Below are 24,160 nucleotides of genomic sequence, written 5' to 3' on the forward strand. Positions count from 1 at the left end.
GTATCACACAGTGATTTTATTTTTAATTTTTTGGGAACTGTCATACTGTTTTACATAGCAGCTGGACCATTTTACATCTCCATTAGCAGTACATTGGGCTCCAGTTTCTCCACATTCTTGCCAACACTTTTGTTTATTTTGATAGTAATCAGCCTGGTATGTATGAAGTGGCATCTCACTGTGGTTTTGTTTTTCAATTCTCTGATGGTTAATGTTGAATATTTTCATGTGCTTATTGGCCATCCTACCTCTCATTTATAAAGACCCTTGTAATTACATAGGTTTACTTGGATGATCGCAAATTCTCTCCCCATTTAAGGATCTTTAAATTAATCCCATCTGCAAAGTCCCTTTTGTCATATAAAATATAATGTTAACATGTTCCAGAGATTAGGACATGGACATCTTGAGTAATGATGGGTGTAGCGGGGGAAGGTCATTATTCTGTCTACCACAGGGAACTACTATACTGCTAAAGCCAAGAGAATTAAAAGTTTGAAGAATGAATGTTTGGTTGATGATTTCAAGCACTGCACAGTGTCTGTGCAATCCAAAAAGATTAAGCTGAATTTTATGATCAGCTAAATTGAGCTATGAGACAGCCTTTGGTAAAGTGGCAGGGCTGCAACTCAGGAGAAGTTACTAATATTTGTATGTAAACTATTAATTTGTGATTGTATTTTGCATATATAGGTTTCTCCCTAAAGAGCTAGCCTGTTTGATTTACCCAGAGTTCTCATAGGTTCAGGTTAAAGTAAAAAACATGCAGTCTCCCCCATCCTGGAACCAAAAAACCCACAAAAAACAAAAACCCCCAACATGCAGTTCCAGACTAGTATGGCAGCTCTACTCTGCAGCATTCAGGGTACTTCCAGCTGTCTGTTCCACCATCCCTCCGGTGAGGTCCTGGTCCTTGTGGTCCAAGTGTCATCCACATTCCAGGCAGCAGGATGGAGGGGCAAAAATGAAGGTGATGCCAATATACAGCAAGGGGAAAGATAGACAAGTTACTTAAGAGGTCACTTGGGTTTTTTTTTTTTTTTTCTTTTCACTTGGGTTTAAAACTAAGGTGTTTGATGTGAGGGCAGATTACTTGTATGGAGAGTCCAAACAAGAGAGAGATGGTAAGTACTTACAGTGATTGAAGGAGCCATGGAGATCATGGTTTACTGGCAGACAGACACAAGAGGAGGAGTGACAACCCTGGGCCTAAGGAAATATGTGTTGTTTGTGCTGTTAAGACAAGATGTGGATTCTGTTAAAGACTGACTGAGTCTCAAGATCCAACATGTTCTCCGGGTATAGGTGCCCATCGGGCTTTGGGAAGGAAAAGAGATGGTTTTCCTTCTAACACTGGAGAAAGTGCCAAGAAAATAGGTGATAGAGAAAGAAATATGGGACTGAGAAACTTTGAGGTAGGTCACCTCTGGCAGTCTTAATCTGACTCTAAATTATGAGGCATGACTATCTGCAGAGAGTAACACAGGTGGGTAGAGGCCCAAGTGTTTCAGGGCGTATTGAGCAAAGAGATTCACAAGGCCATGGGAGGTGTGAAGAGGCAATGGAGACTTACAGCTGTGCATGAAGCACTCACTTGAAAGGTAGCTTACCTCTAAGGGCACAGCTCCAGTGGAAGAGTCCTTTAAAGCAAGAGAAAGAAAATCAGAGCAAAGGAGAAGTCCGTGGAAGTACCAAGAGAAAGGCATTCTGGGCATTCTGAAAGTCTGATGCAGGTTTTGTAGTTATACTGAATTACCTATTGGGGCATATCAGATAGTTTCAGCCAGAAAGTATAGTCAGCAACCAGAATAAAGCACCATGGTATATTGGTATTTGTTGATACACTCATGGTTCTGATTTTACGCATGAAGAATGTCAGAGTTAGAACTTATCAAGTGATAAAGGAGCTTTTAACCCAGGGTGCCTAGGTGGCTCAGTCAGTTAAGTGTCTGCCATTGGCTCAGGTCCTGATCCCAGAGTCCTGGGATTGAGCCCCACAGCGGGCTTCCTGCTTGACGGGGAGACTTCTTCTCCCTCTCCTACTCCCCTTGCTTGTGCACTCTCTCTCTGTCAAATAAATAAATAAAATCTTTAAAAAACAAATAAACCAAAGGAGCTTTTATCCTCAAATGCAAAGCTGATTTAATGTTGGAGGTGGGCTACTGTACTATATCATACAATGAAATAGAGTAAAAAAAATATTATCTTAATAGACACCAAGAAAGTATTTGATAAAATTGCATACCTAGTTTTTACTTAAAAAAAAAGGAACCTTACAAACTAGCAATAAAGGAATTTTTTGACAGAAATATCCACACGTGTACTCAAAGATACTTAAACATAAATAAAAGGCAAATGACTTGAAAGAAATAGGCAAAATGATGATCATTTGAAGACAGAATAATCTAGAAAATTCAGGAAAATAAGCTACAAAATCATTATTTTTCCTACAAAGTAACCAAGAAGAGTTGTAATAATATATAATAGAAGTTCCACTCACTAACCCCCTCTGTTAGTTTCCTAGGCCTGATCCAACAAAATCCCATAGACTAGGTGGCTTACACAACAGAAATTTATTTCTCACAGTTCTGGAGGCTGAAAGTCCAAGTTCAAGGAGTCAGCAAGTTTGGTTTCTACTGAGGCCTGGCTCCTTGGCTTGCAGGTGGCCTCTCTGTGTCCTCACATGGTCTTTTCCAGGGATACCCCTGGTATCCCTTTGTATGTAGTAATCTCAATCTCTCTTTTTTTTAAAAAAAGCAAACTTCCAATATTCTATACATCATTTGGACTTGTCTGGAGTCTTGGAAACTTGACTACCCTACATTCTAAAAATGGACCTTGAGAGCTTGTTTGGGGGTTCTAGCAGAGGAATGCAGCTACTTGTATACCCTCGCCTGAAGAACAGTCCTTCCCTGTATCAGGGAAGGTCATCTTCTTCCATCAAGCATGTAGCTTCAGGGAGGGACACAGGTACATGGAGCAGTAAGGGAGGAAGGGGACACCTCCCTAGCCAGCCAGATCAGCCAAATCAACCCTGCCGATCAATGGAGTGACAAAGGTCACAGCCAGATTGCCCTTGTATCCCTAATCTTCTCCTTTTATAAGGACACCTGTCAGATTGTTTTAGGGCCCACTGTAACAACCTCATTTTAATCAAAATATAGTCACATTCTGAGATACTGGGACTTAGGATTTCAATATATGAATGAGGAGAGTTCACAGTTAAGCCCACACCTCCAGAAAATATACAATACTTAAATATAACCCTAAGAAGATCTATGAACAACCCAAAGGAAGGCAGCCATACCATGAAAATATACAGAAATACATAAAGAATGGATAAATGGTGGTGGGGGGGTGGATAAATGGGTACATACCACGTCTTAGTTGGAAAGTCTCTGTATTATAAAGTTCCAATTTATCCTCAATTTAATTAAACTAAAAGGTAACACAATTGTAAGCAAAAGCCCAACAAGATCTTCTTTACATCTCTTATCCTTTTTCATTTTTCTTCCATATTTGTTATATTACCTTCAACGGTATATTCTTTATTTCTAAAGGGTGTGCCACCATCAGCTGGATCCATTGTCTTCCACCCCAAACTCACCTTCCCCACTGCCCTCTGCCTAGCAATGGGACGTCATCACCCTATCAGTCACCTAGGAGAAAATCTCTGGCTTATTTGGGAAAATTCTTTTTAGTCCACCTATAAACAATCAATCAGTCACGTGCAGCCATTTTTGTTAAAGTTAAACCCATTCCCCCCATTCCATTCCTAATTGCCCTCCTTACCTCACATTTGGATTTTAACTCTGCACATCACCATCACCTAGATTAATCTTTCTAAAGTACGATTTTTTTCATCATTCTCTTCCAATTTACAAAAACCCAGTTTAATAACTCTACTGGGCAGCCTTGGGCACGTTAATCACTGTGTTTCAGTTTGCTCATCTGTAGAATGGGGATAATAGTACCTACCTCATAGAGTTTTCATGAAAATTAAATGTCACAAAGTATTAATCTGTAGGGCACTTAGAACAGTTAGCACTTTCTACATATTTGCTTAGTAAATATCTTCCTCATTGTTTTACCTGATGCTTAAAAGTGCTCACTTTGGGACACCTGGGGGGCTCAGTGGTTGAGTGTCTGCCTTTGGCTTACATCGTGGTTCTGGGGTTCTGGGATCAAGTCCCGCATCAGGCTCCCTGCAGGGAGCCTGCTTCTCCCTCTACCTATATTTCTGCCTTTCTCTCTATGTCTTTCATGAATAAATAGTCTTTTAAAAAATAAAAATTAAAAAAAAAGAGGGAACACTTAGAACAAAGTCTGATGTGAAAAGGAAAGTTGTAGGGCAGCCCAGGTGGCTCAGCGGTTTAGCACCGCCTTCAGCCCAGGCTGTGATCCTGGAGACCCAGGATGGAGTCCCACATCGGGCTCCCTGCATGGAGCCTGCTTCTCCCTCTGCCTGTGTCTCTGCCTCTCTTTCATGAATAAATAAATAAAACCTTGAATAAAAATAAAAGTGCTCACTGAGGAAAACTCATTCCTGAGGGCTAGACACTGTATGCCCTTTCCAAATGGTTATTTTCAGAAATACTTGACAAATAGGTTATCAGTGAACACACGTGTTCCTTACAGCAGTATATTTAATAGAAAAATATTGAAGTATGTCTTTAGAAAAAATGTTTAATAAAAGATGGTGAAGTCATACTATGGAAAACTGTGGAGAGAGACAAAGATAAATTTGTAAATAAAAGTTGCATTTGCTATGGAAGGATGGCCGTAATATACTGAGTGGTGGAAAAAAAAAAAAAAGTCAGCTGATGAGTAAGAGGCGCAATATGCTCTTGTAAACATTTGTTTCCAGATGAATAGGATGCACATGAAGCTGTACGCAGAGGACAGAGGTTTCTGTTATGAAATGAGGCTGTATGACCTTCCTACAGTGAACAGGTTTCACTTTTATAATTAAGGCTAAGCAAAAAGAAATAATGAAAAGGAAACTAAAAACCGTTTAAAATCTCCTTATCTCTAGACCTTTTGCCTTTGATTATTAGTTTTTTATGTGAACTGCATGAAAATACTGGTGATTTTGAGGTTGATGAGAGGTCAGATTGCCAGGATTTGCTTCAACACCTCTATCCCACTAAAAGGTGGCTTTAAACGCCTTGCAGATGAACCTCAAATGTTAGTCTTTATTTTTTGCCCGAGCGTCATCAAATAGCGATTGATGCTTCATCCTGAAAGTCAGGCAAAGACTTGATGTAATTACCTGGGAAATTCAAAGAAGAGGAGACGCAAAACCTTCTAAGTGAAGCACTGGTGAGGGTTGGGGGACCAGCTACCCTCTTCAACAACAACAACAAACAACAACAACAACAATCTCAAGACTTTCAGAGGTAGAAAATCCTCATGTAGAATTTTCTCATCTGGGATCCCTGGGTGGCGCAGCGGTTTGGCGCCTGCCTTTGGCCCAGGGCGCGATCCTGGAGACCCGGGATCGAATCCCACGTCAGGCTCCCGGTGCATGGAGCCTGCTTCTCCCTCTGCCTGTGTCTCTGCCTCTCTCTCTCTCTCTGTGTGACTATCATAAATAAATAAAAATTAAAAAAAAAAAAAAAAAAAAAATTTAAGAATTTTCTCATCTTCTTGATAATCACTTCCAGCACCAAGAGAAGATTCGGAGTTGTAAATTAAGTCGGGCACACCTGAAAAACGCCCTTTTCCATAGATGTTCTTCGGGATTTCCTATATGCCGAGACTCCAAAGAGTTTGGGGTTCGTAAATAAAAGGTGGCCCTGTGTAAGGCGTGACAGCAAGTAAGCAATCTCAAAGAAACTAATGACGCGGTAGGGTTTTAACGACTCAGGCACCTGCTTTGCCTAGAAAAACAGTCTGTTTTCATTTGTCATCCCCGGGGCCTCAAAAAGCTAGGCCTTAGCCACCACCTGGTGACGCGGAGGACGCGCGAGGTCTCACAGCGGCCGCAATTAGAAAGGCTGAGCCTGCTCCTTTAAGGCGCTGACTCACGTGGATGCTGTGTTGTGTGCGCTCAGCTGGGGAGGAGGTGGATCCTAAGTCTCTCCGCATTGGCCGCCTCGGGAGAAGGGGCAGAGCTGGCCTCGCTGATTGGCTGCGCGAGTCCGAGGCGTCGAGCCAGGGGCGGGGCGAGCGCGGGAGCCCGCCCGGGGTCTGCGGCTGCTGGGAGGGGCGGGCGGCTACGCGGAGGGGAGAGGGCGCGGGGGGAGGGTGCGGCGGGAAGGGGCGGGGCCCGGCGGAAGGGGCCGGGTGCCGCGGCCGGGGGCGGGGCCTGGGAATGAAGGGCGTCCTGGGCCAACCGGGAGAGCCGACGGCCCGGGGGGGCGGGGCCGCGCCGAGTGATTGACGCGGAGGCCCACCCGGGGAGAGGCGGGGCCAAGGCCGGGGCCTGACTAAACCCGGAGACTCGGGCGGCCGAGGGGCTTCATCCCGGCTGAGGAGCTACAGCCGCCGGCGGCCGCGGGCCTCACAGCCGCTCTGGGTGAGTGCGGCGGGCGCGGGAGGGCCGGGCTCGGAGCCTGGGGGCGCCGGGGAGGCTCCGGGGCCGACGGCTTCGAGGCGCTCCGGGATCGGCCCGGGGCGCCGAGGGCGGGCGGGGGGCCCAGGCAGGAAGTGCCTCTTCTTCGCCGCGCTGCCCCCGGGGTCCCCGCGCGGCCGCCTCGGGGGGGCGGGGGGGCGGGGGGGCTGCGGGGCTGCGGCCGCCCGGCTGCTCGGTTTCCTCTTTGTGAGGCCCGGGCGCGGCGGCCGCCGTCGGCCCTCCCCCGCCGCGCAGCCGGGGCGACCCCTCAGCCCGGCGGCCGCGCCCCCGCCCCGCACCCGGGAGGCCCTTCCGCGGCCAGTTGGGCCGGCGGCGCCCCCCGCCCCCCGCCCCGCGCCCCCCGCCCCGCGCCCCGGCACGGCCCGGCCGCCCCGCCCCCCCCCCACGGGCCGCCCCGCCCCCCCCCCACGGGCCGCGTCTCCGCCGCCGTGTCGGGGGCGCGCCGGGGTTGGGCGCCGCCGCGGCCGCCCCGAGGCCTGCCCGCCGCGGCCCCACCGCGCCCTCGCCGCGCCCCCGGCCGGGCGTCGAGGCAGAGCTCCGGGGCCGCGATCCCGCCGCGGCGCGCCCCGGCCCGGCCTCTCAGGGTCACCGCCGCGGGCCGCCGGCTTTGTGTCTGCCGCGCCGGGTGGCCGCCGGCCGCCAGGGCCCCAGGGGCGGGCGCGGGCGCGGGGCCCCGCCGGCCGCGCGGAGGGGGGGGGGGGCGCGCCTGCCGGGCCGCCCCCGGGCCGCCGGGACCCCGCGCCGCCGCCCGCTCAGCTGTTTCCGGCCCGCGCCTGTGCTGCGGGAGGAGGCCGCGCGGCGCTCGGCCCGGCCCCTCCCGATTGGCCCGCGGCGTCACGTGCCCGCAATCAGCTGGGGCCAGCTGGGGCGGCTCGGGCGGCCTCGCCGGGCGGGGTGGGCGTGCGCACGCCCGCCCGCACCCCCTGGCGCCGCCCGCCCGCCCGCCCGCACCCCCCTGACGCCGCCCGCCGTCCGGGTAGCCGCGCCGCGCACTGCGGATTGGGAGCCGCTCGGGAGCCGCGAGGCGGAACTGCTCCCCGAAGAGCTGTTGCGTCCTGACGCCTAGTAACCCCCCCCCTCCGAGGGAGAGCCCGGGAAGGTGGACGACGAGCTCATGTATTTTTAAACCTTTTTTTTTTTTTTCTTCTTCTTCTGTTTACAGAGCCCTGTCGGTAATCTGAGGATTTTTATTCCAGGTCTCCTTGACAGATGGAAAACCTGAAGCGACCTCAGGCTAGCTAACCTTCTGTTTTTGGAAAACTAGACTTGCTGGTGAAGTCACTGAGGTCCGGGGCGGGGGTGGGGGGGGGGTGTAATAGGATATTAGCTCACTTGGTCGTGGCCGTGTCTACAGTGTTGCCGCGGCGTTCCGACGCAGACGAACCAAAATACACACCAAGTGTTCCCCGGGGTAAATATTTCTGCCAGATGTGAAGTGTCCTGGTGGATTCTTTTCCTAAAACTTTATTGCGTTATTTGTGCTGTGTTAGATTAAGGGGGTTACTGAGAACTTTTCTCGAGAAGCCTGTAGCCTAGTGAAAAGTCCTAGGCAGACGAAGTCGAGTAACAGTGCAAACTTAATTGTTAGTAAAGTAGGAAATGAGTGTCGCAGGAGTTGAAAAATAGGGCAGTGAAGAAGAAATAGGTAACTGTGAAGTGGATCGGGATTGCTTAGACCTACAAAATGGGAGGAGAGCTTTTGGGCAGACAAGCCTAGGAGGAAAAACTTCGGCCTGGAGCATTTACAAAATAGAAGGTGGAATTTGGCACACCATGTACGTTTCCGCTTATATCTGTCATCTTTCTGGGTATGTACTGGAACACCAGGTAGAACGTGCCTCCTTGGAAAGGACTGATGCCTAACTTTATCATGCCCTCACCCAGCTCAGTGCCCGACAATACAGGCCTACTGGTTGATTTTCTTTTTAAGTTGATCTCTAGCAACTATCTTACCTATAGGAGAAGGAGATAATAAAATGTGTTCAAGTAAATTATTTATTTCTGTACAGGGGAACTTAGGAAATCAGATTCTGAGAAAACAGTTTTTCTAAAAAGGTTAGTAACATGTGACTTCTAAAAATAATATCTGGTTGGGTCATCAAGGACTTTTCTCTGGACTTTATTTGCCTTTTGCTCTACTTAAGTGGTAGGAGAGAGAAAAAGGGTTAGAAACCATTAAAAGGGAAGGGAAATAAAGCCAAAATTAAGTCTAAAAAGAAGATATTAAATTAGACACTACCCTCCAACATAGTCCTAACATAGCCCTAAATTATGTGCATGAGATGTGAAAGCTAGTTCTAAATATATTCATGGATGTGAAGATAGTCCTAAGTACACTTGCACCCAAAATACCATTTTAGGTTTTGGAGAGCCTAAATGGCTATATAAATCATTATCCATTTTTCTGGTAATCCGGTGTGCTAATACCTGGGTAATGTAGAAACTGAACCTTAGCTATGACATGAACTTGCTACTTGACACCTGAATTAGGAAACCAGACGGTTAATATTTACTCCAGTCCACCCAGTAAGGTTTTTTTGACTCATGGTATTTCATCATAACAAATGACAGATCTCGAATTTGTCTTGCCAATGGGTGTTTGGGGGAGATTACCAACTCGGATTGTTTAGCTGACTCACTGAGTTACATGATTACTCTTATTTTCTAGTGATGACTAAACAATAAGTATTATAGAAATATAGTAAACCTGGAAAGCATTCAGCAACAACAAAGGCAATTATTTGAAGAACCAAAACAAAAATATAGAAGCTACTGCCCATTGAAGACCTGATTCCACAACCAGAACATCATTTGATACAGCAAAGGAAACTAGTCGGGTATTGCAAGAGAATTAACAAGAGGAAAACAGAGCTTTGTCTTGTCACTGAAACCTTGGCTTGGTAAATATTTTGTACAAAAATTGGTAAATTGGTTTTATGGATGGAACTCAATTTATTTTCTCCCTTGTAGGTTTTCAAGAGTTTAGTCACAAGTCAGTATGAAAATAGTTGATGAGAGAATAATAGCATTAAATGTTAATTCTAGTAATCAACCCAGCACGATTAAAAGTCTTTAGGTTTTATGACTTCCTTTGTCTTAGAGAGAGGAGAGACTGAAAAACAGATAAACAAACATGCTTCAGCATGTTTTCATTTTACCAGAACCATTACAAAACACAGTCTTCTCTGGAAGGGCAGATTTCTTGAACCCTTTCTGCCCTAGGCCTCTGCATGTTCAGTTCCCTGCTGTAGAGCGTCTTTGTGGGTTACATCTGCCAACCACCTCCTGGCATCAGAAAAGCCCTGCTCGCTTGTCCAGCAATAGGTAGTGAACCAGTATTATCTGTTCTGTGTTCTGCGGAAGTGCCCTGAGGAAACCATTGCTTTACAGAGGAAAAGTCTGTGAACAGGCGTTTTTCTCATCAGTGGATCCTTAGAGATGCAAATCAATACCTGCTATTCTCCCTGGTATTTTTAGGGCTGGACTGTATGATGGTTTCTTTGGCCAATTCTACTTGCCAGGGTTGGATCCCAACTGGATTGTTAATTACAGGAAGGGCTAGAACTATGACACTGAGAATCTGAGATGCTTCAGAAGGTTTCTAACTTTTGCTTGTTATTTCTGTCACCTCATTGCTTAGCTTTGCGGTAATTAACAGGAGGTGAAGCGGGTTAATTGTTTCATATTTTTTCATGTTTTCTTTAATAGGACGGGGAAGTTAAGATGGGGAACGTGGAAGAAGGAAATCTACTTTTATTGCATTTGTTTAATATTTGTGGTGTGCCAGGCACTATTCTCATAATGGATTATCTGCATTGAATTCTCACAACTCAGAGATGGATATTGTTGAAGAAGCAGAGGATACCTTATCCAGAGTTTACACAGCTTTAAAGGGCCAGAGCTGAGATTTGAACCCAGGCTGTCTGACTCCAGAATTCAAATATTTGGGCCACATTGTTTAAATCCTGGGGATAAGGAGAGAAGGAGGTAGCAGCTTGGTATATATTATTGATTTTTGTAATCTTTTTTAGAGCTGATCTGATTATAGAAAGTTAAAGATTTTAGCTAGAAAAACCTGTGAAGAAAAGGCGAGCAGGATTAAATTGATCCTGTGCAAAATACTCCTGTTAATCCTTAAACCTGAGTGCCAACTAAGTTTACTTTTTTACTGAGAAAGACTGTCTACTTCCCCCCGCCCCGCCCCAAAGATTTTCTTTATTCATGAGATAGGCAGAGGGAGAAGCAGGTTCCCTGCAGGAAGCCCGATGCAGGACTTGATCCCAGGACCTTGGGATCAGGCCCTGAGCCAGAGGCAGAAGCTCAACCACTGAGCCACCTAGATGTCCCAACTGTCTACTTTCTAAGTGAAAAGCCCTTTTCACTATCTGAGAGATTTTTTTTTTTTTTAAGATTTTATTTATTCACAAGAGATGGGGGTGGGGGGAGGCAGAGACACAAGCAGAGGGAGAAGCAGGCTGCAGGGACCCAGATGCAGGCTTGATCCTGGATCCCAGGATCACGTCCTGAGCCTAAGGCAGATGCTCAACCGCTGAGCCACCCAGGCGTCCTTCAGAGAGTTTTTAACAGGGGTCAGCATACTTTCTGTCAGGGGCCAGATAGTGAATTTTGTGAATTTAACAAGCCATAAGATTTCAGCCACAACTATTCAAACTGCCATGGCAGTGAGAGAGCTGTCCAGTATAAATAAATAGGTGTGGTTATGTCCCAATAAAACTTTATCAATGGACACTGAAATTTGAATTTCACGTAGTTCTTATGTGTTACTAATAATCTTTTGATGTCTTTTTTCCTACCATTTAAAGGCATAAAAACCATTCTTAGCTTGTGGGTCATACAAAAATCAGTGGTGAGCTGAATTTTGTCCACAGGCCTTAGTTGGCTGACCCCTCCTTTTAAGGAAAATATATAGCAATGAACCAAAGAACAAGGTACCTTATTTGTCATTGATTTTGTGTGTGTGTGTGTGTCTGTGTGTACATGTATGTCTATGTGATATGTATATGTGTTTGCATATATATTAGCTGTGAACAAGTAGAATTTGAAATTAAAAACAATAGTGTCTAGCATCCCTCCAAAATTAAATACTTAGGTATAAGTCTACAAGATCTATATGAAGAAAATAAACTCTGAATGAAATCAAGAATGAAATGTAGTCTTCATGTTCATGGGTAGGTATTGTCAAGATACCAGTTCTTCCCAGCTTTAGATTCAATGCAGCACCAATCAAAATCCCAATAAGTTACTATACGAATATCAACAAGCTGATTCTAAAGTTTCTATAGAGAGGTGAAAGAATAGCCAATACAGTATTGAAGGAGAAAAATAAAGTCAGAAGACTGACCACCTGACTTTAAGACTTAATATAAAGGTTCAGTAATCAAGGCAATATGATATTGACCAAAGAATAGACAAATAGATCAATGGAACAGAATAGAGAACTCAGAAATAGATCCACATAATTATCATCAGCTGATATTTGACAGAGGTGCAAAGGCAATACAGTAGAACTGAAATAGTATTTTCAATAATCGGTGCTAAAACAAACAACTGGACCTCCACATCAAGAAAAATCTAGACACAGACCTTATACCTCATTCACAAAAATTAACTCAAAATCACAGACCTACCTGTAAAATGCGAAATTATAAAACTCCTAGAAAATAACATAGGAAAAAATCTAGATGACATTGTATATGGCAGTGACTTTCTAAATACAACACCAAAGGCATGACCCGTGAAAGAATTGGTAAGATGGATTTCATTGAAATTAAAAACCTCTGTGCAAAAGACATCAGGAAACCGAGAAAATAAGCCACAGGTTAAGAGAAAATATTTGCAAAGCCATCTGATAAAGTTCTTATCCAGTATATCCAAAGAACTCTTAAAAAACGCAACATAATGGCAAATAGCATATAAGATGCTCCATATCAGATGTTCCATATCAGATGCCATTACGGAAATGTAAACTAAAACAATGAGATACCACTGCACACCCACCTATTGAAATGGCCAAAATCCTGAATACTGACAGCACCAAATGCTCAAGATGATGTATAGAGTAACAGGAACTTTCATTCCTTATTGGTGAGAATGTAAATTGCTACAGCCACTTTGGAAGATGTAGTAGTTTCTTAAAAAAACCAAACCTAGCTTATGATCCAGTAATGTACTCCTTGGTATTACCCAAAGGAACCCAAAACTTCTACCCATTCAAAAACCTGCCTTTTATGAATTTCTGAAAGAAAAATCTTGTTTTTATACTGTAAACCTAAACTTAAAAAAAAAAAAAAAAAACCTTAAATCTCAATTAAAATGTAGTCCACATTGTCTGATTTTTGAAATAGTTGACCTAGAACACAGGTTTGAACTGCATGGGTCAGCTTATACGTGAATTTTTTCGATAAATATAGTACTGTGGATGTGTTTATTCATAAAGTTTTCTGTTCTAGCTTTATTGTAAGAATACTATGCATTCAACATACAAAAGGTGTTATTTGACACATTTATTTTGTCAGTATGTCACTCGGGTCAACCATAGGCTATTAAGTTTTGGGGGAGTCAATGGTTATATGCAGATTTTTGACTGCAAGGTTGGGGGCGTGGTTGGCATCCCTAACCTCACCCCCCACATTGTTCCAGCATCATCTGAAATACATTCCTGGAGATACTGTATTTCATGGATTATTCAAAGCAAAACTTTTTCCCTCTTACATATTCTGTAAATTTTTAAAAGATTGTATTAAAAGGTAGATGTTCAAAAATGTGATTGCTTCACCAGAGTCTCCTATTAAAATAGAAATTTAAAGTTCTAGGTAGCTAAGTGTACTATTGAAGGGGAAGGAAACTGAAACAATTACTAAAATGTGATCTTTAGATCATCTGTGAATTTCACTTATATTTTTAACTTTAGCCCTTCAGTTTCCATTAATTTCAGATAAACTGGTAATAGGCTCCTAGTAAACAACCACGTTTGGTATTTATTTGAAGCTTTTAAGGATTTTAATAATCTGGAACCAAGAAAAGTTAGTACGAAAGAGGCCTTATTTATAAAACGTGGGAAATGATACTTACTAGAATTAAGATTATTAAATGACTGGGTTTTGCTTGAAATGTTAAAAAGGAAGAAAGCATCTTAAAGCTTTAGCTATAATGAGTTTAGCCCTAGTTTTGGTTAGAAACTTGAACGTCAGCACTGACAGATCCCAAAGCATTCATTTTATTACTGAGAGACACAGTAAGGTACCCCTAGGAACAACAGAGAGCATTAGTCATCTGTAAAGGCAGCTCAGTTTTAAGGTGTTTTTAAAATATGTGACTGAAGAGATCTGGATGTCTACTAAGTCTAACATATCTGGGAAATATTTTGGATCTAAAAACAAAAATAGAAAATAGATCGCTGGTTGCCTGTGACTGTAGAGGGCTTTGTGGGAATTTTGGGGGAGGTAATAGAAATATTCTAAAGCTGGATTCTGGTGATATAAAGTGGCACAACCTTATAAATCTAAAAATTATTCAGCTGTATACTTACAGTAGCTAAACTTTATGGTATATAAATTATTCCTTTAAAAAGTCTGGGGACTTTTTTGTTACAAGAATGAGCTATACTCTGTCAGAAAAAGAGTTTCAAAGTTTGTAGAGGAGTGGTTTTAGAGAGCTCTTAGAGATGGTGGGGTGCCTGGGTGGCTCAATCGGTTTGGGCTCAGGTGTGTTCTCAGTTGGGAGATCAAGCCCTGAGTGGGTTCCATGCTAGGCATGGAGACTGCTTGGGATTCTCTCTGCCCCTCCCTCCCCTTCTCTCTTTCTCCCTCTCTTTAAAAAAAAAAAAAAAGCACATGCCTTTGACCTTATTTTTATAGCGCTATTCAGTTTAACACAAATGTAGGGACACCTTGTGAATGTGCGTTGCATTTAATACACATTCTCTGCCCACAAGAGGTTTATCTGGAAGGGATGAGAATTTGAATTAAGACATTGACAGGGAAGGAGGAAAGACCTCTGAAAATGGATTTAGGAAGTATTGTTAGTTTTTCAATTTCTGTGAGAGGTTGCCAAGTTTTACTAGTTTAGGAGAGTGTGTAATTCGAACTGGCCACCAACCAGGAAAGGAAATACAGGAAGGAACAGCATAGAGGCAGAAAGGGTACGTGATAAATCTGAGGGAGAAAGACCATGAATCTAGTAACCCTGTAGTCACTATAGAATGAGTAGAGGGAAAAGAACTGGAGCAAGGTTTTATTCAGGCCCCGTCACATAGACTTTATTTCTTCCTCTACAAAAGTAGGGTGACCCTTGAAAAACTGTCCAGATTAAATGTGGTGTATATGAAGTACCAAATGCAGTGTCCCATACACTGTAGACACTAAATAATTACTAGGTCTAAGGCAGAGTTCAGTATATCCTCCAGATCCAAAGAAACCTAATTCAGAAGTTACGTCTTCGCTTTTTTTTTTTTTTTTTTTTTTAATGATAGGCACACAGTGAGAGAGAGAGAGAGAGAGAGGCAGAGACAGAGGCAGAGGGAGAAGCAGGCTCCATGCACCAGGAGCCCGACGTGGGATTCGATCCCGGGTCTCCAGGATCGGGCCCTGGGCCAAAGGCAGGCGCTAAACCGCTGCGCCACCCAGGAATCCCACGTCTTAGCTTTTTAATGACCTTCCTCCTTAAATAACGTGGCATTCTGATTGATATCAGCCTCTTGAGAATTTGGATAGTGTGAGTCACTAGTAGGTTGAGTTTCTAGCCCTGCAAAACTAAGGCTTAACACCTAGAACCCAATGACCTTGCAGAGATTTTTCCACTTCTGACAGAAAGGGAGGTTTTGTTTGCTTTTTCTAGATTCCATGGTATTCTAGCCTATCTTTTTGGCAAATAACTAATTTTACAGTTTTATATACATATATAGTACTCTATAAATGGAAACCACAACTAGGAATAGTGATTCTGCACAGATATTTTTGGTCTTGGTAATGAGTCATATAATTGAATCCAGTAAAAATACTTGGGTAAAAGTAAAAAATAGACTGAATTTGAAGCAAGGAAGAGAAAGCATATTAAATCTGTTTACCCCATTTAGGAATAAAGAGCTTACTTGTATCCAGTAGCAAATGGTCACAGCTATATTGTAATTTTGAGTCAAAGATAGAATGATGCAGGTAGAGGGTACAGGGAGAGTTCATTTTGAAGTCCAGTAGTATGTTTTCCACAGCAGCATTGTCTGCCGTGGCCAGTTCAAAGACCTCTAGTTATTCCTGCATTATGGTTGAAGTTATGATACGAACTTTTTGAAGGAAAATTGGTTTTAAAGTAATGAGTCCCAGAAGCCCAAGCAGGAGGCTGAATCACTGCACTTTCCTGGTTTTCAGAGAAATACAGAATCTGAGGATTGCATCTTGAGAGGTGAGACTGTAAAACCTTGCTGTTGATTACTTTCTGTAGCTGATGAGCAGTAAGAAACATGACCCAGATCACCTGTTTACAGGTGTTGTATGCTGTGGTTATATGAAGAGTCATAAACTCAAGTGTCTTACAAGGTGGAAGATAATTATGTGATGCAGAGTGTGGTGACTGAGCAGACCCAGTGTGACCTTGGCGGAGTCCTAGCTACCACTCACCTCCAGTCATTGTTGCCATAGGAGAACACGTGACCCATGGGCCAAATCTCCCCATTGTTTAAAAAAAAAGCTCTTCAACGAATTCTCTCATGTTTAATGGTGGCCCACATGTTTTTTATTAATAAAAAAACATGGGCCAAATTATATGTTTTGTAACAGAAGAGTGGTTTTGTTGATTGCTGTCTCCCTGTGCTACCAAATGAGTTCAGCCTGCAGGCCTAAAATTTGCAATCTCTGACCTTTAACAAATACTGTGCTCTTAAGCATCTGAAAAACCGGAATGCTATCATTTTAAAGTCTGGGAAACAATTAGAACTCTTAACCTTTTGTCATTTTGCAGAAATGTAATCAAAAAGCTAAATATCATTTCTTAAGTCTTGTTTTCATCCAGGTTTTATTCATTGACATGTTTGTTAATGTGCAATGGTTTTCCTTTCAATAGCCACAAATTTTAATTGTATTTACCATTTGTTTTTCATTCTCATTGAATCTTCCATATTGGAATGTTTAATGAAAGTCCTAATGATCTTTGTGATAATGACTTTTCTGGTATTAGAACTGCCTAACAACTTATTAGAACTGCCTAACAACTAAGACAGTTCACAGATGTACGAAGGAATGATGAAATTTCCTTTTTAATTTGTAATGAAATTTTCCCAAATTTAAAATGACAGTGGATTCTTATTACAGACATAGATTGTAGGGTTTTTTTTTTAATAGTGGCAGCTATATCAGCTCTGCATGCCGTTTTAAGGATATGTGATATAAATATTTGAAACTCAGGGCTAATACTATACCAGGAATAAATTTTTTTTTAATGAGAACTATAGTATATTCTTGACTATATCTACATCTTTAAAAAATAGTGTTTAAGAGGATTAATTGCTGTGAATTCTAGGAGTTGCACATATTAACTCTTTTGAAATACTGAAGTGATTATCCTTGTTTCAGAATTTGGTTTCAAAGCTTCTTTTTTCAGTGTTTTAGCACTTCCATGATTTATTAAATCAGTATGATTTCTGAAATATAAGTTATGTAATAATGGCTTATCTTTCCCTTTTCTGTGCTTGTTTTCCTAGTCTTATACCAGGGTAATGGGAGAATTTGGGCTTTCGGGTGGGTAAACTGCATTCCAGCCATGATTGTCTGTACTTGAAAGCGGTGTGACCTTTGATCAGTTAATAACTTTGGATAATTTATGAAATGGGGGTGATAACCTCACCGAGTTGTTGTGACAGTTTTGAAGTGAGAAAGGCACCGAGTTCAGTGCTCCACAGACTCCAACTTAACTGAAGTTAGTACCAATGCCCCTAAGTGGTTGGGAGTGTACCTGATGACCAGAGCTGTGTGCTCCTAACCACAACTACCCTCTTCTTATTTTCTGATTGCCTCTTTTTCTACTCTTGTGATCATACCACGCATGCCCCACAAGTCTTTCCTAAATTAATATGCTCAGAATGTATACTTAACACTTTGGTGAAGCCTTTTTTCTCCCATCTCTGCCTGTGCTTCTCATTATTTGGTTTCTGATTCTGTGTTTTCTTCCTGCGTTTTTCACACCAACCAAAAGAGAAGTGATATTGTTCTGGCCTTGCCTAAACATGTTTGCTTCCTTGGCTCACTGCTTCTAAACAGCTCTTAGCTTGATATGCCTGTTTATTTGTTCAGTGCATGAACCTTGGATCCTTTAGTATAGAGTGAGCTACTTCCCAAATGGAGTCCCAAAGCTGAAATCGCCTATATTTTGTTTATATATATATAGTTGTCTATTATCCCCACCAAGTAAATACCAACAATTTTTTTCTTAATCATAATGCTTTCTTGTCCTTTTCTGTTTGCTTCTAGGTTTTTAGAACTTCAGCTAAAAAAATGGGCAGAATTTTCCTTGATCATATCGGTGGTACCCGTCTGTTTTCTTGTGCAAACTGTGACACAATCCTGACCAACCGCTCAGAACTCATCTCTACTCGGTTCACAGGTGCCACTGGCAGAGCATTTCTTTTTAACAAGGTTGGTGGGAAAACCAGTTGCATTTCCCTAGTGGGTTCAGTGGATACGTTTGACAGCAGTACCAGAATATCCCTCAGAGCTTGAAGATACCAGAAAGAGTCAGAAGGAGAGCTACAATCTGCACATAGAAATGGGATCTCAGGAAGACATTACTAGAATGTGATATTTATCTTTTTTATTGCTTTTTCTTTTCTTTCTTTCTTTTTTTTTTTTTTACTGTGGAAGTTTAAAGACTGTGTTACAGTAAGTAGGGTAGTCTCTATTGCTTCAGAACATTTAGAATAATTTAGTAGTGACTTCACAGACTATGGAAGAAGGGGCAGAAATACCTCTCTTCCCATATCACTGATTTATCCTTTTAGGGAGATAGCTGCATTAAGCTTTCATAGCTTGACAGTGCAAGTGAATAAAGATCATCTAACCAACTTCCCTTGCTCTAATTTATGTTCACCAATCATCCTGATTATGTTGTGGTTTATTGCATGCCAACAGGAAAAGTGTTTCCTGATTTACAAATTAATGACTAGTCTGCCTGCCTCTCTAATTTCTGGCTTGCTTTTAAAATTGGTTGATGTGATTCTGCCTCCTGGAGTCTAATGTGTACTAGTAGAGTTGAATTTCCCAATCTTTTAGGCTGAGAGACAACTAGTCTAGGATACTGCTCTTAAAAGTTAAGCTCAACTTCCCCAGTGGACCACCCCTTTTTTCCATTTAGAAATCAGCTTGTCTCTCAAAGAATTGATAGTGTATACCTATTGATCTTTCTTTACGTACAGAGCAGGAATTGGTACACTATGGCAGGCCAGCTACCCTTTGTTATAAATGAAGTTTAATAAAGCACAGCATGCTCATTCATTTATGTATTGCCTATGGCTGCTTTTGTGCTACAATATTAGAGCTAAATATAAATAGTTAAAGATTATATAGCCCTCGAAGCCAGAAATACTGTCTGGCCCTTTACAGAAATGTAAAGCTTAGAGGATCGTTGGACATTCAGAATCATTGGAAATTTTTCACAGATTATTTGACCTCAGTTGAAAACTGTATATCACAATTTAGTAGGCCTAGTGTGACCTAGCTGGTTTATATATAAAATATATTTCCAGAAACAAATTTGGCAAACTTTTTTTTTTTTGTGGAATACCTATTGTATACCAGGTTCTCTTTCATTGGTAGCCTTATTTGAACTCCTCATTGAATGGTGAATAACAGTTGGACCCAAATCAACATTTTATGGTGCCAGGTTGAGGACTCTTCACTGCAACAGAAATGTAACTAGTGTGTGTAAAGAGTGTGGCTTGCAGGTAAGGCAGTACATGCAGGGTACAGTAGTGCAAGATTGTATTAGATGACAGTGCAGTACAATTTCCAGATGTTTGCCTCTCTGGGCAGCTTCCTAAAATAGCTCTGGGGAAGGGTATGGTAGGTTTGACTAAAGTGACGACTGCTCTTTGCCTTTCTGACATTGCACCAACCAAAACAACATGTGCTTTTTTGGCACAGAACTTACAGGGATTGGCAATTTTGTGTTCTTGTGTTTCTTAGGTAGTTAACCTGCAATACAGTGAAGTTCAAGACCGGGTCATGCTCACTGGCCGCCACATGGTTCGAGATGTGAGCTGCAAGAACTGCAATAGCAAACTCGGATGGATCTATGAGTTTGCCACTGAAGACAGCCAGCGCTATAAGGAAGGCCGTGTGATCCTGGAACGCGCTCTAGTACGAGAGAGTGAGGGCTTCGAGGAGCATGTACCATCTGATAACTCTTGAAGAAAAAGAGATAACTCCATCTTTTCCCAGGTCTCCTTCACTGAAAACAAAAATCTACTTACATACACTGTCACCTTAGCATCAGGGTCGGATTCATGAACTGCGGAACAAGAGGTTGTGAGAATCTAAGATGGAACCTTTCTTTCTTTTCTTTTTTTTTTTTTTTTTTTAATTTCCAATTTTCCATCCAGCAGCAGTGTGTAGAGAGAGTATTATGCAGATGCCGTTAATTTTTTTTTTTTTTCCCTGTGTTTACATCTTGAGGCAGAATAGTCTGTCTGCAGCTACCTGATGGGCTATGTGAGGGGAAAAAAAAATCTGGGCTATTGGAGTGAAAAAGTGTGTTTTGTGTAAATTTTGAAAGGAAAATGTGTCAAGAGCATGGTTTTTAAACTTACTTGGGCTTCGTTTAAAACATTTTTTTTTAAACCCAGTTATTTCACTTGACTTGCTAGCTTCAGGGAAGAGGTCCAGATTTGCGACCAGCGCTAAAGGTTCAGTGTTAGATGGCTTGTGCTGGCCGCTGTGCCATGTTCTTGTCAGAGATGAACCGTGGCACCAGAGCCCATCCTTCCTTGTCAGTCTTGACCCACAGACGTCACCATTCCTAGTTATTTGTCACCATCTAATCGGTGTTGATTGGAAACTTTTCCTGAAATGGGGCAGAACTGCTTGGTTGTCTTTTCCATGTAACTTAAGCATAGTAATATAAATAAAGTAATAGTTGGATGTTTTTGGTCCTGTGTTGCTTTTAAAAACACCTTTTAAAAGAAAAGTGGAGTATTTGATAAGTAATTTTCATGATAGTGTTTCTTTTCCTCTCTTGAGCTAAATTGTGTATAAGAGATTACTTTGTTTAAATTAAAGCATACTGTTTAAATCCATAGTACCTTGTTTAGAAAAGAGTTGAACAGAATGCCAGTGTGCGTTCATGCAGAAAGCCTCTCATCTGCATCTGTTTTAAACGAAGGGGAAATTGGAGGAGGCTATCTAAAAATAATGCTTTGCAAAGCGTTTTCAGCCTCTCAGTTTTGTGTTGATTTTGACAAGTCTGTAGAACCTAATAGTTTCATCAAAGGGCTAGATCTGTCATTAGCATTATTTTCTCAGATCTTCCCTCCGAAGTTCGGCTATTGAAATTAAAACTGTACTTGGTCCCTTCAGGGATCAAATTTGACTCAGGGTGTTATTTTAGCCCCAAACTTACAACATTATGAAGTATTAAAATATAAATGTTTCTTTATCCAATCTATTTCTAGATATTCTAGTATTTGTTTCTGATGGAATAAATGACATTAAAATTGGCTCATTATTTAAATGTATGAATGGATGTTTGAGTGCTCAATCTCTAGGTCTTTGTCTAGAAAGGATGTTTGCCTCAACTAGCAAAATCTTTTTGTCATTGATATTAGAAGTGACTTCTGAGTACAGTTAAGATTAAGTTTCTCCTCTTTGCCTTCGGCTCTTGGTTAGAGGCACAGGTCTCTGATTAAGTAGGTGTATAATATTGCATTTGAGATAAGTGGACATGAATGAGCTTTCCTTTACCATGGAATAAATCTTCAAGCTTTAAGAAACAGCTTTCATTCCCATTCATTTTCCATACTGGCCTTTGATGATATGCAGATCCCTGGTAGCATGCCTTACCTGCAGCACTATGTGCATTTGCTGTCACAATAAAGTATATTTTGTCTTGCATTGGTGCAATACTACTTATTTTCCACTGACCCTGGTCTAGTAATCATCTTGTCTTAGTTTTAACGTAAACACAGGTTATGTCTTTGAGTAGCTATGGCTTTCTTCACTTAGCACTGATGAGGTGACATTCTGGCTTAGTTAACTTGACCCGATCTACACCAGGAGATAACTGAATTCACCAGTAGTAACTTCTTTGTGATGATTTTGCCTCAGACACTGAAAAATAACAGTTTAGTATATATGAACAAAAGAATGTCCTATCACTAGGTTAACTTAGGTAACTGGCAGGTACCACAACGAACAACGAGGTCCTCTCTCCCTGCCTTTTAAAAACTGGTATTTGCAAAACTGAAAAAAAAGCAACATGGATGGATTGGATTGTTTACAGAAAAGCGAACACACTGTTCACTGGAGATGGGAACCCATTAACGGCAATGATTTTGCTTTGGGATGAGGAGGTTGACCAAACACAGGGGAGAGCATACTACATAATAAGCAGGTTACTGGGGTGGGTGGGTGGTGTACAAGTTAAGCTTTAATCTTTGAAGACTTTAGAACCCTTCCTCTTAATTTTAGGTGCAGTGGCCATATTTGTTTTGATTTTAAACAACAGGAGTGCTTTTATTTAAAGAGAACCCCTAAAGTGAGTATCATTGGGATTAAGGACTTGTTAGTAATTACTGCAATGATTTAAGTTACCCTAGTGAGTGGCTACTTTTGGATTGGAGGAGAAAAATTGTACCATATCTGTTCTGTAAATTTATTCATAAAAGTCCTGTGGGATGTTTCATTTATAGGGTGGCCCCCGCCAGGGGCCGAGATCAATCCATAGGTAGTTTGGATACGACAGGATTGGGCAACTACCCATCATAAAATATTCAGAGACATGTTTGTGATGGTTCATTTCCACACCAGTTATAAAAATATCTCACAGTTTAAATAGACATCTACTATTGCATCCCTGTTCTTAACACCAGCTTCCCACCAAGAGCCATAGAAAAGCTTCGAGGGAAGGTGTGAATTAGGAGTAGAGCAAGATTAAACTGCAAAACTCCTGTTAGGCTGGCACTTTGCACTGATATGAAAATTCCAGAAATAAAGCATAACTAAAAGGAAAAATCAGGACGCATACCCATCTAAAATTGAGTCTGAATTGTATGGTTTATTTTAGAATAATGGAACTTACCAAATTGAAACTTACATATAATGGCATAAAATCATGTTCCAAAGCACCGCTAAGGGTTTTGTCATCCTGGACAACGTTCTACATACGTAGGCTTTTAACCTCTGTAATCTGACCATCTGGGAGCCTTGTGACAGTGAATTATGCCTCTCCCAATCCTGGATTGGTCTTTGAGGTGGAATGGAGAGATCCAGATTTTCTTACCCAACTACAAAACTAACTTTGCCCAAATACATGACAGTCACTGTTCAAAGGGTTATTCAAGCTCAAAGTACGGTAGTCTCCCCTTTCCCACAGTCTGCCTTTCTGAGGTTTCAGACACCTGCGATCAACCGTGATCAGGAAGCAGGTAATCCTGCTGATGTACTGTCAGAAGGTCAGTAGTAGCCTGACCTAAATCACGATGCCTATGTCATCCACCTTGCTTCTCGTCTCAACTTATCTCAAGCAGCACAAGAAGAGGGAAGGGTGAGTACAGTACAATATGCCTTGAGAGAAACCACATTCATGTAACTTTTATTATATTGCTAAAATTGTTCTGTTTTGTTGCTGATGTCTTACTGTGCCTAATTTATAAACTTTATATATTTAGGAAAAAACATGTATAGGGTTTGGTACTATCGGCAATTCCAAGCACTGCCTGGGTCCTCGGATGTATTTCCCTGCGGGTAAGGAGGGGGGCTATGTATGGTTATGGTATGTTAACACCTGATACAAACAGGTGTTTCTCAAGAAGAGGCCAAAAGACTTAGAAGCATGAACAAGAAAAAGAGATCATTAATAAGATTTCCACCTGCTTAGAAATAGTGACCCTTAAAAAAGAGTAAGTACAGTTAAACTTTTTTTTTTTTTTAAGATTTTATTTGACAGAGCACAAGGAGGGGGAATAGCAGGCAGAGGGACAGGGAGAAGCAGGCTCCCTGCTAAGCAGGGAACCCCATAGGGGGCTCGATCCTAGGACCCTGGGATCATGACCTGAGCCGAAGGCATATGCTTAACCAACTGAACCACCCAAGCACCCAAACTTTTTTTCAGATAAACTTTAAAGGAGAGGAAGTCTCTGGGAAAGTTTCTAGAAAGATCACTAGACTTTAAAGACCTGTCTTCAATGCCAAGTGTGATTTACTGTGTGACTTTGGGAAGTGTGTGACTGAATCTCTTAACCTTCGTTTTCTCAAGTATGAATTATAAAAACAAGTCCTATCTTAAATTATTCTTGTTAAAACAGTGAATTACATGGCTTAAAAACGTAAGCATATTATGTAAATGTATGGAGTAACTACACTTTTT

The 24,160-nt window shown here is 42.0% G+C and overlaps 1 protein-coding gene and 1 long non-coding RNA gene across 16 annotated transcripts; one reads left to right on the forward strand and one right to left on the reverse strand.

Moving 5' to 3' along the window:
- Window positions 1–1,011: 1,011 nt before the first annotated feature.
- Window positions 1,012–6,403, reverse strand: LOC112664581 (uncharacterized). Its single transcript, XR_003139828.3, has 2 exons — window positions 6,031–6,403; window positions 1,012–1,640 (listed from the first exon to the last, which is right to left on the reverse strand). It is a non-coding gene; the product is annotated as an uncharacterized LOC112664581 (long non-coding RNA).
- Window positions 6,364–21,687, forward strand: YPEL5 (yippee like 5). 15 transcript variants are annotated; one of them, XM_049095945.1, is made up of 6 exons: window positions 7,579–7,693; window positions 8,587–8,632; window positions 9,246–9,477; window positions 17,289–17,325; window positions 18,055–18,219; window positions 19,765–21,687. In XM_049095945.1, exons 5-6 carry the CDS (start codon window positions 18,079–18,081, stop codon window positions 19,987–19,989), a joined length of 366 nt encoding a protein of 121 aa, XP_048951902.1. In that variant the 5' UTR covers window positions 7,579–7,693; window positions 8,587–8,632; window positions 9,246–9,477; window positions 17,289–17,325; window positions 18,055–18,078; the 3' UTR covers window positions 19,990–21,687. The 15 variants fall into 15 exon arrangements, with proteins under 15 accessions (XP_048951906.1, XP_025310045.1, XP_025310049.1 ...); XM_025454261.3 differs by lacking the exon at window positions 17,289–17,325 and adding an exon at window positions 7,774–7,988 and having other exon boundaries at window positions 7,584–7,676; XM_035700487.2 differs by lacking the exon at window positions 17,289–17,325 and having other exon boundaries at window positions 7,676–7,693.
- The last annotated feature ends 2,473 nt before the right edge of the window (window positions 21,688–24,160 follow it).

Source organism: Canis lupus, chromosome 17 (genome assembly GCF_003254725.2).
Source record: "Canis lupus dingo isolate Sandy chromosome 17, ASM325472v2, whole genome shotgun sequence".
NCBI lineage: Eukaryota > Metazoa > Chordata > Mammalia > Carnivora > Canidae > Canis > Canis lupus.

What these genes read in the sequence shown, in the direction of transcription:
- YPEL5 (XM_049095949.1), top strand. Translation starts at nt 18,079, where the DNA reads ATGGGCAGAATTTTCCTTGATCATATCGGTGGTACCCGTCTGTTTTCT. An exon ending in ATTTCTTTTTAACAAGGTTG is followed by an intron (nt 18,224 to 19,768) that starts GTGGGAAAACCA and finishes TTTCTTAGGTAG; the next exon opens with TTAACCTGCAATACAGTGAA.